Source organism: Chondrus crispus, genomic scaffold (genome assembly GCF_000350225.1).
Source record: "Chondrus crispus Stackhouse genomic scaffold, scaffold_37, whole genome shotgun sequence".
Classification (NCBI taxonomy): Eukaryota; Rhodophyta; class Florideophyceae; order Gigartinales; family Gigartinaceae; genus Chondrus; species Chondrus crispus.
In genome coordinates, this window is record NW_005179283.1 from 433161 (window position 1) to 447993 (window position 14833).

General features: G+C 54.5%; 8 protein-coding genes; 2 read left to right on the forward strand and 6 right to left on the reverse strand.

Annotated features, from left to right (window-relative positions):
• Positions 1–680: 680 nt before the first annotated feature.
• CHC_T00006184001 (hypothetical protein) lies at positions 681–1700 on the reverse strand. The gene has a single exon (XM_005718291.1). The coding sequence runs from the start codon at positions 1698–1700 to the stop codon at positions 681–683; it is 1020 nt and encodes a 339-aa protein (XP_005718348.1).
• A 2-nt stretch (positions 1701–1702) lies between these two features.
• Positions 1703–2335, reverse strand: CHC_T00006185001 (hypothetical protein). Its single transcript, XM_005718292.1, has one exon. The coding sequence runs from the start codon at positions 2333–2335 to the stop codon at positions 1703–1705; it is 633 nt and encodes a 210-aa protein (XP_005718349.1).
• A 483-nt stretch (positions 2336–2818) lies between these two features.
• CHC_T00008602001 (succinate--CoA ligase (ADP-or GDP-forming), mitochondrial precursor) lies at positions 2819–4166 on the forward strand. XM_005718293.1 is given in 2 exon segments: positions 2819–4147; positions 4148–4166. 1 exon segment carries the CDS (start codon positions 2819–2821, stop codon positions 4145–4147), a length of 1329 nt encoding a protein of 442 aa, XP_005718350.1. The 3' UTR covers positions 4148–4166.
• Positions 4167–4216: 50 nt separating this feature from the next.
• On the reverse strand, positions 4217–4660 carry CHC_T00006186001 (hypothetical protein). The gene has a single exon (XM_005718294.1). The coding sequence runs from the start codon at positions 4658–4660 to the stop codon at positions 4217–4219; it is 444 nt and encodes a 147-aa protein (XP_005718351.1).
• A 1223-nt stretch (positions 4661–5883) lies between these two features.
• On the reverse strand, positions 5884–6216 carry CHC_T00006187001 (hypothetical protein). Its single transcript, XM_005718295.1, has one exon. The coding sequence runs from the start codon at positions 6214–6216 to the stop codon at positions 5884–5886; it is 333 nt and encodes a 110-aa protein (XP_005718352.1).
• A 2247-nt stretch (positions 6217–8463) lies between these two features.
• Positions 8464–8895, reverse strand: CHC_T00006188001 (hypothetical protein). The gene has a single exon (XM_005718296.1). It carries the CDS (start codon positions 8893–8895, stop codon positions 8464–8466), a length of 432 nt encoding a protein of 143 aa, XP_005718353.1.
• Positions 8896–9069: 174 nt separating this feature from the next.
• Positions 9070–9834, forward strand: CHC_T00006189001 (hypothetical protein). XM_005718297.1 is given in 2 exon segments: positions 9070–9282; positions 9283–9834. 1 exon segment carries the CDS (start codon positions 9070–9072, stop codon positions 9280–9282), a length of 213 nt encoding a protein of 70 aa, XP_005718354.1. The 3' UTR covers positions 9283–9834.
• Positions 9835–9876: 42 nt separating this feature from the next.
• On the reverse strand, positions 9877–14395 carry CHC_T00009277001 (Starch synthase). Its single transcript, XM_005718298.1, has 4 exons — positions 14360–14395; positions 12958–14281; positions 10607–12864; positions 9877–10488 (listed from the first exon to the last, which is right to left on the reverse strand). Exons 1-4 carry the CDS (start codon positions 14393–14395, stop codon positions 9877–9879), a joined length of 4230 nt encoding a protein of 1409 aa, XP_005718355.1.
• Between the last annotated feature and the right edge of the window lie 438 nt (positions 14396–14833).

Below are 14833 nucleotides of genomic sequence, written 5' to 3' on the forward strand. Positions count from 1 at the left end.
GTCCGTTCAGGGGGGGAGGGGCGCGGCTTGGGCCGGGTGGGCTATAAAGAGGAGCGGTTAGTGCGGTGCGGGGTGCGGGTTGGCGGGTCGGCCGGGTGGAACCATGGCATTGGTGTGCGTCGTGTCGGACGCTGGTGTGCAGAGCGACGGAGCGCGAAGGCGAGAGGAGGGAGCGGACGGGGGTCATGTATTACATATACATATACATATGTAAAATCACGGTGCATATCGCGTGTGATAAAAAACTTTATTTACAACCAGGGAGAACCCGGCCCCTGACATGGCGATGCTCAGCGCTGGTGCCAGCGCTGGTGCCAGCGCTGAGCTGCCAGCAGCAGCAACGCAAAGTTAAAAACTCGTTTATTGCCACTCTTTATTGCTCTTGCCCGAGTCGATGTGCGCCATTCACTCGCCCCGCATGCAAATTTTTTCCGATTTTTTAATCAAATATCTCACACACGTCTTCCGCCTCCATCCAAATGGTTCAACACGTATTACACGTGTTAGTCGACCAACCCCACGGCATCCACGCCCTTCCTTGCTTGCTCCTGCGTCCCGCTCCCCTGCCTATCGCCTCCCTCCAGCCCCGCCCTCCCCCGCCCACCTCCCCAGTCCCGATGGCCGACCCGACCCCCTCCCCAATTCCAGATCCGCACGCACCTGCATCTGCGGGGAAGCCTCTATCCGACGCCGCACCCGCGGACGCCGCACCCGCGTCTGCGGGGAAGCCTCCAGCTGACGCCACGCCGGCCAACGCAGCACGCGCCGACGCCACACCCACAAACCCCACACCCGCCGATGTCGCGCCGTCGCCGTCGCCGTCGCCGCCGCCTCCCGCGCTGACGCCGGAGCAGAAGGCGCGCCAGGTCCTGGAGGGCCACTCTGTGCGCGTGTTCCGGCCGTCGGCGACGCGGTTCGACGCGCGCCAGGTCGAGCTGCCGGACGACTTCTACCAGCCGTCTGCAGACGAGCTGCGGCACGCGGCCCAGTCCATCTCGGCCGACGTGAACCGCCTGACGAACGGCACCATGATGACGCGCAAAATGCGCGACGCCCACGCGGCCAAGCGCATGAGCCGCTTCCGTAAGGTCCTCATCCGCCTCCTGTTCCCCGACCGCATGGCCATCCAGGGCATCTTCACCCCGCAGAGCACCGTCCGCAACGTGCAGCGCTTCGTCCGCGCCGCACTGCTGGACGCACGAAATACTAAGTTTCATATGTTCGTCGTCCCCCCGAAGATGAAGCTCACCAAGCTCGACGATACGCTCTGGAGCCAGGGCTTCGTGCCGGCCGCGCTTATCCATGTTGCCATCGATGAGGGCCCCACGGATACGGGTCTTTTGTTGAAAAAGTGGCTGCTCGACAAGGTTGAGGATACCCCGGAATCCATCGCGCCTGTGCTCCCGCCAAAACCTCAGGTGCTTCCGGAGGAGAAGCCGGTTTCCACAACCCCACCGAAGAAGGAAGGCGTCAAGAGAAAGATACCCAAGTGGCTCAAGACAAAGAAATGACGACACCGCACTTCTTTTTTTGCCGGCCGCGACGGGGGGAAGCGCATGAACCCGAGCCATTTGTTTATAGTTAACACCGGGCACACGCGAAGACGACTGTCGCCTCCGCCAATTTTCCCAACTCCCCCCGATCTCCGCTTTGGCTCTGTACCTACAACTTGCCTTCCGCTTTTGCTTTTGTGCCCCCATCCTCAAAGCGCCGTTTCCAAATTGGGAGGCGTGGCGCACCCATTCCTCAACAAGCAAACGCGAATTGACTCGACGGAATTAACAATTGCAGCCGCCTCTCCATTCTTGTCCGTATAAAACTTGTTTCCGTAATTGGCACTGAGATTGCTCCAAAACCTGGGCGGAAGCAGCTTATCCACGTTCTTCCCCACGTTAAACTTGAGCAGCTGCGAGCCGCCGAAGTAATCCGCCACCATGACGACCGTGTCATCATCCACGCCCCAGTAGTCGCGGATGGCAAGCCCCGGCGTCTGCGGGAAGCGCTGCGTGAGCACGCGCACCTTGAACCCCGTGCGCTTCTCCAGGTCCGACACCCGGTCGCGCAGGCGCCGTACCTCTCCAGTCGCCAGGAAACGCTCCAGGTCTATCACCGGTGTCTGCTCGGACGGCAGCAGCTCGGGACGGTTCACTCCCTCCCGTGCCGACGCGCGGCGTGGCAAAGCTAGGCTGGATAGCGCCACGAGCAGAGCGCCGAACTGCCGCCGCGAGACGGGTGGCGGGGGAGATGGAGGCCGCGACTGACACATGCGCGGAGAACGGGATTGGGGATATGGGCGTACGGAGGCCGTCAGGACGAATGCAGTTGTTGCAGACATGATGCGATGTTTCGCTCGGATGCCGAGGGGCTCTGCTGGTTGCGTTTTTGGGGAGGTGCTCTTTCTGTTGCGGTCTTGACGAGGAGAATTCGTTTAAGAAGCAGTAGAAGGTGTGGGTGCAGCCGCGTTGGGGAGGTGCTCTTTCTGTTGCGGTCTGGACGAGGAGGAATTCGTTGAAGAAGAGGCATTCACCGGAATCTCACATTCCCGGAGATCCTGGGCAAGCGTTCCGCACAATCGCGATGCCACACCGGAATCGCGACTTGCCCGCATCACCGGATTCGCGCTCCGCCACGTGTAAATCCAGTCTGGCTATGCCACGTTGCCATGTTGCTGGTTGCCAGCAACTGGCACCAGGAAGAAATCCTCAGCAATCAATCTAGTCACCCTACCACTTCTCTGTACAACCCCTACTCAATCCCCGCCCCCGATCCACTCCAACCTTCTCCCTCCCACCCCTCCCCCTCCTATCCACCCCTCACCATGTCGAGCCTGCTCCCCTCCCTCCGCGCCGCGACGCTCGCCCGCGGTACCCACCGCTCCATCCTGCGCGCGTCGAACGCCGTGCGGCATCTCAACCTGCACGAGTACCAGTCGCAGGAGCTGATGCGCGGTGCGGGCATCGCCGTCCCGCGCGGCTTTGACGTCGACTCCCGCGCAGCCGCGCTGGCGGCCGCGGAGGAGATCGCCTCCACGGGCGCCGACATCGTCGTCAAGGCCCAGGTGCTCGCGGGCGGCCGCGGCCTCGGCGCCTTCAAGAACGGCTTCAAGGGCGGCGTGCACATGTGCTACACCCCGCAGAACGCCGCAGACACCGCTGAGAAGATGATCGGGCAGCACTTGGTCACCAAGCAGACCGGCGCGGATGGCCGCCTCTGCTCGAAGGCCCTCGTCACGGAGAGGCTGTATTTGAGAAGGGAAATGTACTTCGCCATTTTGTACGACAGGGAGAGCCAGGGGCCCGTCATTGTCGCTAGTCGCGTGGGGGGGACTTCGATTGAGGATATTGCTGCCGCGGATCCTACCGCTATCACCAAGGTCCCGGTCGACATCCGGGCGGGGTTGAGCAAGGAGGACGCCCAGACTTGTGCCAAGGCGCTTGGGTTTGAGGGGGGAGAGGGATTGGAGAAGGCCGTTGGCCAAGTGGAAAAGTTGTACGAGATGTTTATTGAGAAGGATGCCACTTTGCTGGAGATTAATCCGCTCGCGGAGACTAGTGACGGCGACGTCGTTTGCATTGACGCCAAGATTAACTTTGACGACAACGCCGAGTTTAGACATGCCGACATCTTCGAGAAGAGAGATACTAGCCAAGAAGATCCGCGTGAAGTCCGTGCTTCGAAGTTCGATCTCAACTACATTGGCTTGGATGGTAATATCGGATGTCTCGTCAACGGCGCGGGGCTGGCTATGGCCACTATGGATATAATTAAGCTGCACGGAGGTGAGCCTGCTAATTTCCTTGATGTTGGTGGGAGCGCCACGGAGGAACAAGTAATGGAGGCCTTCACAATTTTGAACGACGATCCCAACGTCGAGGCCATCCTCGTCAATATTTTTGGTGGCATCATGCGGTGCGACGTCATCGCTCAGGGCATTATCAGCGCTGCTAACAAGCTTGACATGCGCGTCCCTGTCATTGTCAGGCTGCAAGGGAACAAAGTAGATGAAGCAAAAGACCTTATCCGTAACAGTGGGCTCAAGCTCGTCGCTTCCGATGATCTCGACCAGGCCGCTAAGAAGGCATGCAAGCTGGCGGAAATCGTCAAACTGGCCAACGCCGCCGACGTCAAGGTTAGCTTCTCATCATAAACTACATACGCTAACTATACTTATGTGACATTGTGCCCTTGCCGTCCCATGTATGTCTGTTAGCGCTTATTACGGGTCGATGTCGGGTTGGGATATGCTGCGCCTAAAGCTGAACCCAAAGTAATTGCTGCTCGCCTTCTCCCGTTTGCGCTGCTGTGAGCGCTTCTTGTCTGACTTGTCTAACTTCTTCTCAGGGTCCGATGAAAGTGTAGAGTGAGGCGGCGGAGTCCTGGGATTGTCATTTAGGGTCCTAGCGACTCTTGGAGTGAGCTTAACCGACTGCAGTGAATCACCTTCCTCACTCAAGGGCGCGATAAACTTCACGGTTGCCTTTTTCTTCTCTAAACAGCTACGAATTTTGCGCACCTCTTCATAGTTGCCGCTCATCATGTTCTGCAACTGCTCCTCATTGCAAGGAGCTCGCAGTGCCGGAAGATCATCAAACTTGTTCCCATTAGCTCTTGGGGTGAACTTTGTTGGTGATGGGGGTATGTAGCTCCCGAGAAAATCCATTCCTGTGTGCAACACGGCAGCTGTTGTTTATGGTTTGTTGTAAGCAAGCGAGAAGATGAAAACTGAGGCGCGGAGGGGAGGGGAAGCGAAGGAGGAGAGAAGTTTGAAGCGGTTCGGTGTTTAGCCTTTAGTTGCCGAGGGGACGATTTAACAGATATGAAAAGGATAAAGCTTGACGTTGAGAGGCAAAGCAGATTCACGAATTTGTATCTTCGGACTGATTTTCGGAGGGGTTGCGTGATGGCGGGTGCGGTTGATTGAGGTGATAACTGCTGTGCGTTGTTAAAGGGCGTACAAATGCAAAATGATGCACGCGAATTCAAGGGTAAGGATTTCCTTTTTCGGGAGCAAGCCATTTTGCTCGTGCCCACGACCCTTAGACAACAACACAAACTACTTTATGAGATACATCTTTAGTTCGGGCCATGTTTCTCGTTTGTGTGCTTATAGTCACGCTTGTACATGACGTTGATAAAAGTGACGCTCGAGCACATTTTTTTTTCCTACTTTGAAAGTCGGCTGAAGGCTGTGTACTGTACAACGGGTTGCCTATAGTTTAGATACCTTTGCATAAGAAGTGCGATCGCTGCTATTACCTTCTGCCAGCGATTAGAGAAGTGGTGGTAATATCTACAAGATGAGGCAGGGGAAGGATGCGGACCTTGCGTTGTTTACAGCATCACGTGATGTGAAGCTTGTGAGCCTAAAAGACTGAGAAAGCCGGAAGCACGGCCGTGCAGGCGAGCGGGACATGGCCCAGCGATGCACAGACGTGGAAGGCGGCCACGTCATAAGAAACATGAACACTGTCCACGGCGCCATGTGCATTGTCGAGGAGCCGTCGGAGAGTGCTCCTTGCAAGCAATTACATGCACGGGAAAACATTTGCGGAAGGAAGTGTATAAATAAATAAGAAATCGCAAAGTTTTCAATTCGGCACAATTTTGCGTCTGAGAAACGATGCCTTGCTCAACAAAAGCAAAAAGCGTAAAATGGAGCAACGCAGAGCTCATTTTCGAACACACAGTCCACCGCGCCTCGCCAGCAGCGTTCAGCCACATCACACACATACCGACGCGGCACGCCTCCTCGCATTCTTCCATCTCCAACCCCATCAACTCATTCCTCCTCCCCCCCCCCCCCCCCCCCCCCCCCCCTTTCAATCGAATTTCCACTTCTTCATGTCTTTCTAGGCTCCCACCCAACGGCGACACAAGCCCATATCAGTCGCCCCCTCCGCCTCCCCCTTTGCACCGCCTCCCCCACCTTATCATTTCTCCTTCTGGTCTGCCGCCAGCACCTCTTTCACATACCATGACCTCTGTTGCCAACCAACAACAGCAGCAACCACAACAAGACGATGTAAATGCTACCGCCGTGGGCACCGAGCCTCCCACCAAGAAGAGGCGGGGTGGCCGCCGCACTTCTAACCCCGAAATTTCCGCAGAGGAAAGGAAGCGCCTCAGGATCCTCAAGAATCGCGAGAGTGCCATGCGCAGTCTTGCAAAAAAGGCAGAGTATTCCGCAAGGCTCGAAGAGCTGGAGAAGCGAGCCATTCAGGACTACAGCTCCACCCGCGATTCCCTTGAGCAAGTCATCGCTACCGCCATCGCACTTAAAGCCGACCTCGACAAGGCCTCACAAACAAACACCGATCTCATCGCTAGAGCAGACACCTGCATCAATAGTGCGACGGAGGCTCTCGCTGACGATACCGATCAATTGCTCATATCCACGGCCCGTCCAGCGACCATGGCAGCAACCACAGAGCCGGGTATTCGACCAGAAGCACAAGCGGAAGGCCCGTTGATCCCAAATGCAGAATCCGCCCACAGAATCCCCACTTCTTCCGCCACAGAGACACCGTCTGCAATTGCCGCTCCTGAAGCTCAATCAGCAATCGAATCCGACCTCATCATGAGCAGCCCCAATACCTCGAACGCCATATCAGCTTCGTCGCCAGCTACCGCAGCTACACATCTCGCCGGACCAGTAGCAATATCTATGCCACCTCATCCAGAAGTACACCCTGGGACTGCTGATGAGGAAGCTGGGAGCAAGTGACTGCCTGACGTGACGTCTTCGGCCAACCATGTGTCTCCTAACCATTTTGTTGCAAGGGAATGCGACGGAGGAACCACCGACTGCCCACTAGATGTACATATTATAAAAAGTGACGACGCTATCATCCTTCATGTAATACAAAGAGACTGCCGAACACAAACTGCAAGAAGCGTCGCGACATCAGCGGGTCGAGATGACTGCGCTCGCGGGGATATATTTACAGTTTTGGACTTTCGTACCCTCTTGGGTTCATGTTACAATTTTAAGTCGGAAACCCACAGCCTTGCCGAGAACCGCCATCGAGGTGTTAAACCTGCCCTAACATTTTTCCACCATCGAGTAAAGCAAAATTTTGAAAGTTCAGCCATGTGCCTGGTCGTCGTGAGGAGTGGCCTCGGCGTTTGGAGTTCATCCGCAAAGCAGTGTACGGATTTATCGCATCATCCGCATGGGCGCAGTGCGATACGATGTACACGTATTCAGTCACTGCATCGGACTTAGTGGCTGCGCATGTGGGTGTTGACAGAACATAGAGAGTGGACTAGGTCAGCGAATGTTTTTGCATTCATCGATATTGTAATCTCTTCGTGACATAGCCGATATACTCCGGAAGTCATCCAGGATAAAGGTCTGAGAATGTAGATATTTTGGTAGTCAATGAGGATTATCTCCACTGGATACATATTCCGCATGAAAACCATACAGAGGTATCCTCGGACAAATGCCCAATGTTCGTCCTTCCCATCATGGATGACGTATCCTAAAGAATGGAGGACGTACCTGAAGCGCTTGCAAAAGTGTCTTACTCCAACTCGGCTGTCGGTGCCCCAAGTATGACCGTATCTCAAGCTCAGTCGACCTGGGCCTTGTCAACGAGACGAACCGGCATTATAATCTATTACCGGGATTAAAATGAAGGAAGCAAAAGAACAGGTGAACAGAGATGTCAGTTTCCTATTTCACGTATCAGGCTTGATCATGCGGAACGCTATGCTCATCTTGAGTAATTGTTGGCCAACACTATCGTCGAGTTGATAAAGTCTTCTCTGCACGCACGAGGTTAACAAGAACTGTAACCTCGAAATTTGCACTAAAGCTCGTCATCTAATATAAAAACTTTGAAATCATCATCCGATGTGATGCCAAAAAAGTTCTGAAATGTTTTCGTCTTACCATGTATTCCGTCTCCGACGTGATTTTGCTATCCAGCAATTGTTCAGGTCGGGTCCATTCCATGAAGGTGAGACGAGATAACGGCAGAGTCTGTCTGCATGGCATGTGTATGGAAGAGAATTGGTCAGATATATTGAGGTGAAGACTTAATTTGGATCATTGGTCCTTTCCTCAGGCCTATCATATCAGTCCGCAGGGTCCAGGTCCACGCTGTGATTTTTGTCGGCACAGCGCTCGAGAGGACCGAAGACTCGGACGTTAAGGTGGTCATCCTCGGAAGCTCGTGTAACAGTGAGACTAAATGAAACTTACCGTCATGTAGTGTAGACGAATGATCCCGGATATCAATGGGAAGATGAGCAACCGTGTCAACCATGTGTGCGACGCCCTCCATATTAATCTCCTACATTCGCAATGGCTGGCATTGCGGTGCTCCAAGATTGATCTGCAGGAGAGCGACTGGGATACCCGCCCAACCAACCCCCAATGCGCGATTTGTGTGCCTTTTTATACCCAAAGAAGCCGACGACGGAAGCCATTGAATGGGAAGCGTAGAAACTTGTGCCCTAAAACATTTTTACTAAATTATTTGTTTCTGCCCAGGGTTTACTGTACATAGCGTGGTCGGAACAAAAAGCCACACGTGTAAGAGCCCTCCCGCACAGATCAACATCCTTTTCACCCACCGCCGTCCCTGCTCCACAGCTGTGAAAAACTTTTGGGATGCCAAGGCTGGGAGTAGCGATTGAGTCACTCCATTGAGCAAGCGACGTCGACGGGGAAGTGTGAGAAGCAGCCTTTCGTTTAACGCTTTCGCTCGTTAGGGAGGACAAATGCGCAAGTTGAAACATCACGAGTACCGGCTTCTTCGGAAGGCAGATTTTCTGCAATGGAAAAAAGAACGCGACCTGCGCGAGGTCAAAGTCGCCAGACGCTATCACTTGCGAGACACAGAAGAGTACCACCAGTACACCAAAATTGTCGGCGAGGTAAAGCATCTATGTCACAAGCTAGAGCAGCTGCCGGTAGATGACAAAGTCCGCACTCAACGCACAGAGGACCTTCTCAACAAGCTGTACGACATGGGGGTCATCTCCATGAAGACAAATCTTGAAGCATGCGCTAAGATTACCGTCAGTGCCATATGTAGGCGGAGACTACCTGTCGTCATGATGAGACTCAAATTTGCAGAGAACCTCACGGAGGCCACTACCTTAATTGAGCAAGGTCATGTGCGCGTTGGACCCACACCAGTGAAAGACCCAGCTATGCTCGTCACAAGATCCATGGAAGACTTCATTACATGGGTCGATTCGAGCAAAATCAAACGCAAGGTTGCTCAGTTTAACGATGAAGTTGACGATTTCGACCTCCTCAATGCTTAACGGGGTTTCGCATGTCCTCGTCTCATTATTATTATTATTCCGTCAAGTCTTGGAAAGCTGAACTCCAGGAATGCGAAGGGTGGTGTTGGTACGTACAGGGTGGGCGTGGTGTGCATGAAGGCACATTTGTGTGGAGTTATGCGGTGTTGCTTGTGACTACTCCTTTCGTATGGGGCAATCGACGCATCAAGGATTAGATGCTTTTTCATTAGGTGGAGCGGCCGGTTTGCTTTCCGCTTGTTAGGAACTTGCAAGCGTCAGGTTTTGAGCGCCACTGCCCGCATTGAGCGAGGGACTTTCATGTTAGTGCCATCAGACTGAGATGATTTGTGTCGCAACAAAAGCACTCACACACATTTGTTTCAACAGAAGTTTCACTGAAATAACAGTGCAACACTTAGACGAAAAAGTTCTGTATCAGACTAGGAGATATGGATTTAGAAGAATTGAGTGGCAGAACCGTATCTCGCCTGGTTCGGTTTCCACTCAACACTTTTCTTCACCTGAGTTGTTCAAGTTTATGAGACTGTTTTAAACGACAGGTTGCTATGCGTCTAGGGCGTGCGAGGTTCTGGTTTCTCTATATTCTCTGGGTCACTGCACTTGCAGTACATTGTTTGTAAAGCCAGCTTCATCTTGTTTTTGGGGAAGGTCATCAGCTACAGTCCACTCTTGGTTCACCTTGAACTTGCACACGTATTCACCCGGGCGCAGGAGGAGCTTCAGGCCGAACGCGCCATGATCACCGACAGCTTGGCTGAGCGGCCATTCGGCCGTCCAGTTGTCAAACGAACCTTTCAGTACAACAGAGTTTCCGCTCCCCGTCCACTGAATAAGGACCGGGTTTGCGGAACGGTCGTAGAGGTCAGTCTCTTCGTCAACTGTTGACGATATAATACTTGCGACTACATCGCCTCGTGTGTACATCGCGTTCCTAATGCGATGGAATTCGCTCGACCACGCCCAAGCAACCTGGGACACATCAATTGTTGTTTCCGCCGCTGCAACTCGCATTTCCTCATACTCGTGTGGTTGAGCAAACACGCGAAGGGCACGTTTCACCGCCCACACAAAGTCAGCATGGGAATATTCTTCAAATGTGAAGCCATTCCCTTCGCCTTGTGAACTCTTCCACTCATGGACGGTGTCTTTTAATCCTCCCGTTTTGTACGCTATTACAGGAGTGCCTGCGACAAAGAATTCTTGCTGCAGATACGTGGCAAGGTTTAAAAAGGAATGGAAAAGAGAAAAGAAAAGCTCGTCAGCAATTTGTCACTTACGTCGAAGTTGCTCCAGTTAAAGAAAGCGAAAACCGTGTACTTACCTGCACAATTCCACCAGGTTCAAACAACGACGGCATGAGTCCGAAATCTGCCCCCAGATTACACATCGGTCCATCTGTGAAGAACTCATCTGGCTGGGCCCAGAAGCACCACGGATGACGCCGTCGCAGGTCGACCATGTGTCGCGCACAGCCTGATGAATATTCATCGGAGTAGTTAGCAGGCCCTCCGACAAGAATTTGGATCTTGCCATTCGTGTGACCGATGAGTTCGTCAACCGCGTTTAAAATCAAGTGGACACCCTTTTGTGAGGTGATCCTTCCGACAAAGGCAAATAAAGGGATTGTGGGATCTCCTTTCTGAAACCCAAAGTATCGCTTCTGCAAAATCTCCTTTGCAGCAGCATGACTCTCCGCACCCTTAACACGGAGTGCTTCCTCCCGTTCGGCCTTGCGAATGCCGTTCGGATATGCGAATGGAGACTTGGCCTGTTGCAGGAGGTCGCTCAGAGGGTGACCAGCCCTCAATTCCCGCAAATAGCTTGGGCTTACTGTACCCCAGCTTTCGCTCCTCATAATGGCGCATCTCGAGGGGTTAACGACGAGAGTGCTCCACCAGGGGTTGACCATTACATGGGTTGGGAGGCGATGTATATGATCGAGTGTACCTTCTCCGGGGTTGGGATACACTCGGCCTTCGTACGCCCCTTCCCCTAGATTGTGGATGAGATGGAAAAATGACGTGTTCTTGAAGTAGTCCCCAAAGAAGTCGCGGTAGCCAGCGGCCATACTGGGTAGCCAGTCGTTTGTTACGATAACTGAGGGGTATAGTTGCTTTTGGCAACAAACCTCCAAGGAACCGAGAGACATGAGGACAACGGTTTGCAGGTGCCTGACCGACCCTCCCGGGTCCGCATATACTTTTGGAAAGAAGTCGCCACGCTCTAAGAAAATCAGATTCACGTCGTTTTCCACTCCTTCGAATACCCCAGCTTCGACAATATGTGTACCAATATTCACAGATATGTTCCGTGTCCACTGGATGTTATCTCCCAAGTATCCACTTCGATTCTTACGGTTAACGGTGTAGTAAGGCGACACAACGTATACTTCCAGTCCAAGACCGGCCAGCCCCTTTGTCAGCTCGTCCACCATGACCCCGAGACCTCCAGCAGTAGAAAAGCGGCCAAGCTCAGCGGTCAGGAATACGAGAGGACCTAGCTTTGTGGTTTTGGCGACTACAGACCGCGCAAGGGTCATGAGGTCTGGATCCTTGGCACACGTCGACATATGAGTAAGGTACGCGACAATATGTTCCGCGGCAGGGGGCTCGAAGTCTTTCGGCCTCGGAACGCCTTCATAGGCGACCATGAACCGCAATTGGCTTGCTCGTTGCATGCACAACTGCATAATCCTCTCCATCTCAGCTTTTTCGCATCCCTCGTTTCTTAGACCATTACGAAGTGACTCCATGGCTCCAACGAAATCGCTCGCGGAAGCCGCAGCGCCCCGAGCAAGTCGCGCGATAATATCATTCTCGCGAGCGTCCTTGATGTCGTTGGCTTCTTGACTGCGGAGGCGGTTGATGCACTCGGAAAAGTGTGCTCCGCGGCGTTCCGGTGTGTCTTGCACTGGCTTGAAAGTGAGCAGACTGATGCCTAACGGATCCAGATGAGTCTTGTATTTTCTGAAAACCAACTCTTCCAGTGTTTGCACATCGGTGGAATGTTCTTTTCCGGTGAATGTATTTACTACAGAATAAAACGCACAAGGCGCCGCTCCTGTTGTGAAGGTGTCTGGAAGAACGTCCCAAAGAGTCTGGAAGTCGAGTTCCACATCGCAACCATTGCTGTATTGAGGTCCGTCCCTGTTGTCTTTGAAGTTAGCTGCAACGATAACCACTTGGTCTTCGGTGTAGCGAGCAAAAGCGAACACTTGTTCCTTGAGTTGAGGCTCAATCGTCAAGACGCACATGAATCCGCTGTGAAGAGCAGCAAGTTCTTGCCGCAGCATGCGCCTGTGAGAGTAATGTCCTTCGATTTGTGCAATATCGTACCCAGAGGCAGGTCCAATTTCCTGTCGCGTTTGCTCCTCCATAGCTGACATCTTGCGAAAGTCGGCCGCTGAAACGCTTCGAACAGACATGCCGTTCATGTCGTCGCGAGATCTTGAGCGTACCAAATTCGAGTTGGAGGGTACTCGGCGCAAGTCGGCTAGCGAGCCCTTGCGTTTCATCTTGAGCTTCCTCTCGACAGAGTGAGGGGGTGTGAGGGGTGGTAGTCCTTTGGGCTTGGAGGGCACTGCTCCCGTTGAGGGAGAAGTCGACGGCCTTCTTATACCGCGGGCACTCGGTCCTAAAGAAAGAGAAGCCGGCATGACTGCCTCGCCTGGACTTGTTTGTCCTGTTCTCAGCGGCGGTGATTTTGGTAGCACGGCATCGAAGTTGACGTCATATTCTGTCATTTCTTCGGTGTTGGAGACTCCGTTCATGTTCATTCTGTACGCACGGCCTCTCTCCTCTCCGTAAACCGTCATTGGTACTTCAGGAAGGAAGTTGAGAAGGTCCACCGCAATCCAAGATCGGCGTCCGTACAGCAGGCCTGGGTACGGTGACGAATGCGTGCAGGTGCAGTTTACCATGATGGCATTCTTCGGCAGCCAGTCGCTGTCGTTTCTATACAACCTGGACAAAGTGCGAGCAGTAGACCTGTTTTTACCAGGGACGCGACCGACGGTGCCATCTTTTCTCAGAGACTTGCCAGAAATGGATGCGAGAATCTGAGGGATTCGAACGGTGTGGACTACGGGGCCCGAGGTGAGCAGCTGAGCCTCGCGATGAAAATGGGCCTCGGCCATGACGATAAAATCCGGGAAAGCGTTCCACATCTCGCGACAAAACTTGACCAGAAACGGGTTGGGGTAGCCTCTTTCAATGCCTGCTGACGAGGTCCAATAGCCGTATTCTTCGTTTGCTTTCACGACAGCACCGTAAAAGACTTCACTCAACGAGTAGTGCGGTTCGCCATCGGGGTCGTGACGAAGTAGCTCATCCATGTTGGGGGCCATAATAGGCGGAAGTGATTGGGCGTTATCGAGGCGTATACCTCCCACGCCGTATTCCTCCGCCATGGCCTTGACCTCGGCTACCATGAGGTTCCATGTCTCGACGCGGCGATGATTCAAAAGAGCGGTGTCCTCCCATTGGTTTTCGCGACCATCGGTGCCGGGATGGCGCAGCGGAATGCCCTTATTGCTAAGAGTTTCGACGGTAAGGTGGCGGTACTTGCGGCTCATGCGGGTTCGGGAGACGCGGTCGATACCATCGATGATGGGGCACAGGCCCAAGCGCTTCATCTCGGCACAGAGGTTGCGGAAGGCGGACTTGCCGCCGAGGATGTTGGCCGGGATTTCACGGTCGGCGACGGAAAACGGGGAGGGGTTGGGGTCGTCGGATGGCCTTTCCAGGGCGCCCATCATGTAGACGCCCGTAAAGTTTTGGACCTTCAAGCCCGGAATGATGGTGAGGACAGACTCAAAGGTGCCGCGCGAGTTGAGGTCGCCCGTGGCGGCATCCCACTCTGCGCCGACCTCATCGATGGGGACTTCAATGAGGGAGGCCTCGCGCATGCCCGCGGGCTGGACAATGAAGCGGCCCCTCAAGCGGCGGGCGACGTCGGCCGGGTAGCCATCTAGGACGGCCGGGTGGGTCTCGCCGGACTCGGCAATGACCCAGTCATAGTAGCCAGCCCTCGGGAAGGGGGGGAGTTTGCGGCAGACCTTTCCCTCGCGCGTGACGCGGAGCGGGAAGTCGGTCCAGGCCGGGGCGGCCATGGGGTCGTCCTGCGGGCCGAAGAGCCTGAGGACGACGTCGGCGTCGACGAACGGGCGGGTGTCGACGTGGGCGTCGAGCGGGTGGAGGAAGATGGCGACGGTGGGGGTCTCGCCGACGGTGGCGACGGTGACGGGGAGGGCGTCGGCGGCCTGCAGGTCGTGCGCGTCATACAGGACGTTGAGGTCGACGACGGCCGCGTCGCGCACGCGGTCGCAGTGGTGGCCCAGCAGGGCGACGTAGACGGCCTCCAGCGCGGCCACGGTCTGCGGGCACGTGGTGTAGCCGCGGCGCTGGCACGTGCGCAGCTCGCGCCGCAGCTCGTCGATCACCTCGAGCGACTGGCGGTCGTTGTCCGTCGCCACGGTCTGGATCCACTTCTCCACGCGCTGGCGCAGGTCGTCCGGGAACGCCGCCAGCGACCGCAGGCCAGAGTCCGC

What these genes read in the sequence shown, in the direction of transcription:
- CHC_T00008602001 (XM_005718293.1), top strand. Translation starts at nt 2,819, where the DNA reads ATGTCGAGCCTGCTCCCCTCCCTCCGCGCCGCGACGCTCGCCCGCGGT.
- CHC_T00006188001 (XM_005718296.1), bottom strand. Translation starts at nt 8,895, where the DNA reads ATGCTTTACCTCGCCGACAATTTTGGTGTACTGGTGGTACTCTTCTGT.
- CHC_T00006186001 (XM_005718294.1), bottom strand. Translation starts at nt 4,660, where the DNA reads ATGGATTTTCTCGGGAGCTACATACCCCCATCACCAACAAAGTTCACC.
- CHC_T00009277001 (XM_005718298.1), bottom strand. Translation starts at nt 14,395, where the DNA reads ATGGCCGCCCCGGCCTGGACCGACTTCCCGCTCCGC. An exon ending in GGACCGACTTCCCGCTCCGC is followed by an intron (nt 14,282 to 14,359) that starts GTCACGCGCGAG and finishes GTCATTGCCGAG; the next exon opens with TCCGGCGAGACCCACCCGGC. An exon ending in GCTGAGAACAGGACAAACAA is followed by an intron (nt 12,865 to 12,957) that starts GTCCAGGCGAGG and finishes CAACGGGAGCAG; the next exon opens with TGCCCTCCAAGCCCAAAGGA.
- CHC_T00006189001 (XM_005718297.1), top strand. Translation starts at nt 9,070, where the DNA reads ATGAGACTCAAATTTGCAGAGAACCTCACGGAGGCCACTACCTTAATT.
- CHC_T00006184001 (XM_005718291.1), bottom strand. Translation starts at nt 1,700, where the DNA reads ATGGGGGCACAAAAGCAAAAGCGGAAGGCAAGTTGTAGGTACAGAGCC.
- CHC_T00006185001 (XM_005718292.1), bottom strand. Translation starts at nt 2,335, where the DNA reads ATGTCTGCAACAACTGCATTCGTCCTGACGGCCTCCGTACGCCCATAT.
- CHC_T00006187001 (XM_005718295.1), bottom strand. Translation starts at nt 6,216, where the DNA reads ATGGCTCGCTTCTCCAGCTCTTCGAGCCTTGCGGAATACTCTGCCTTT.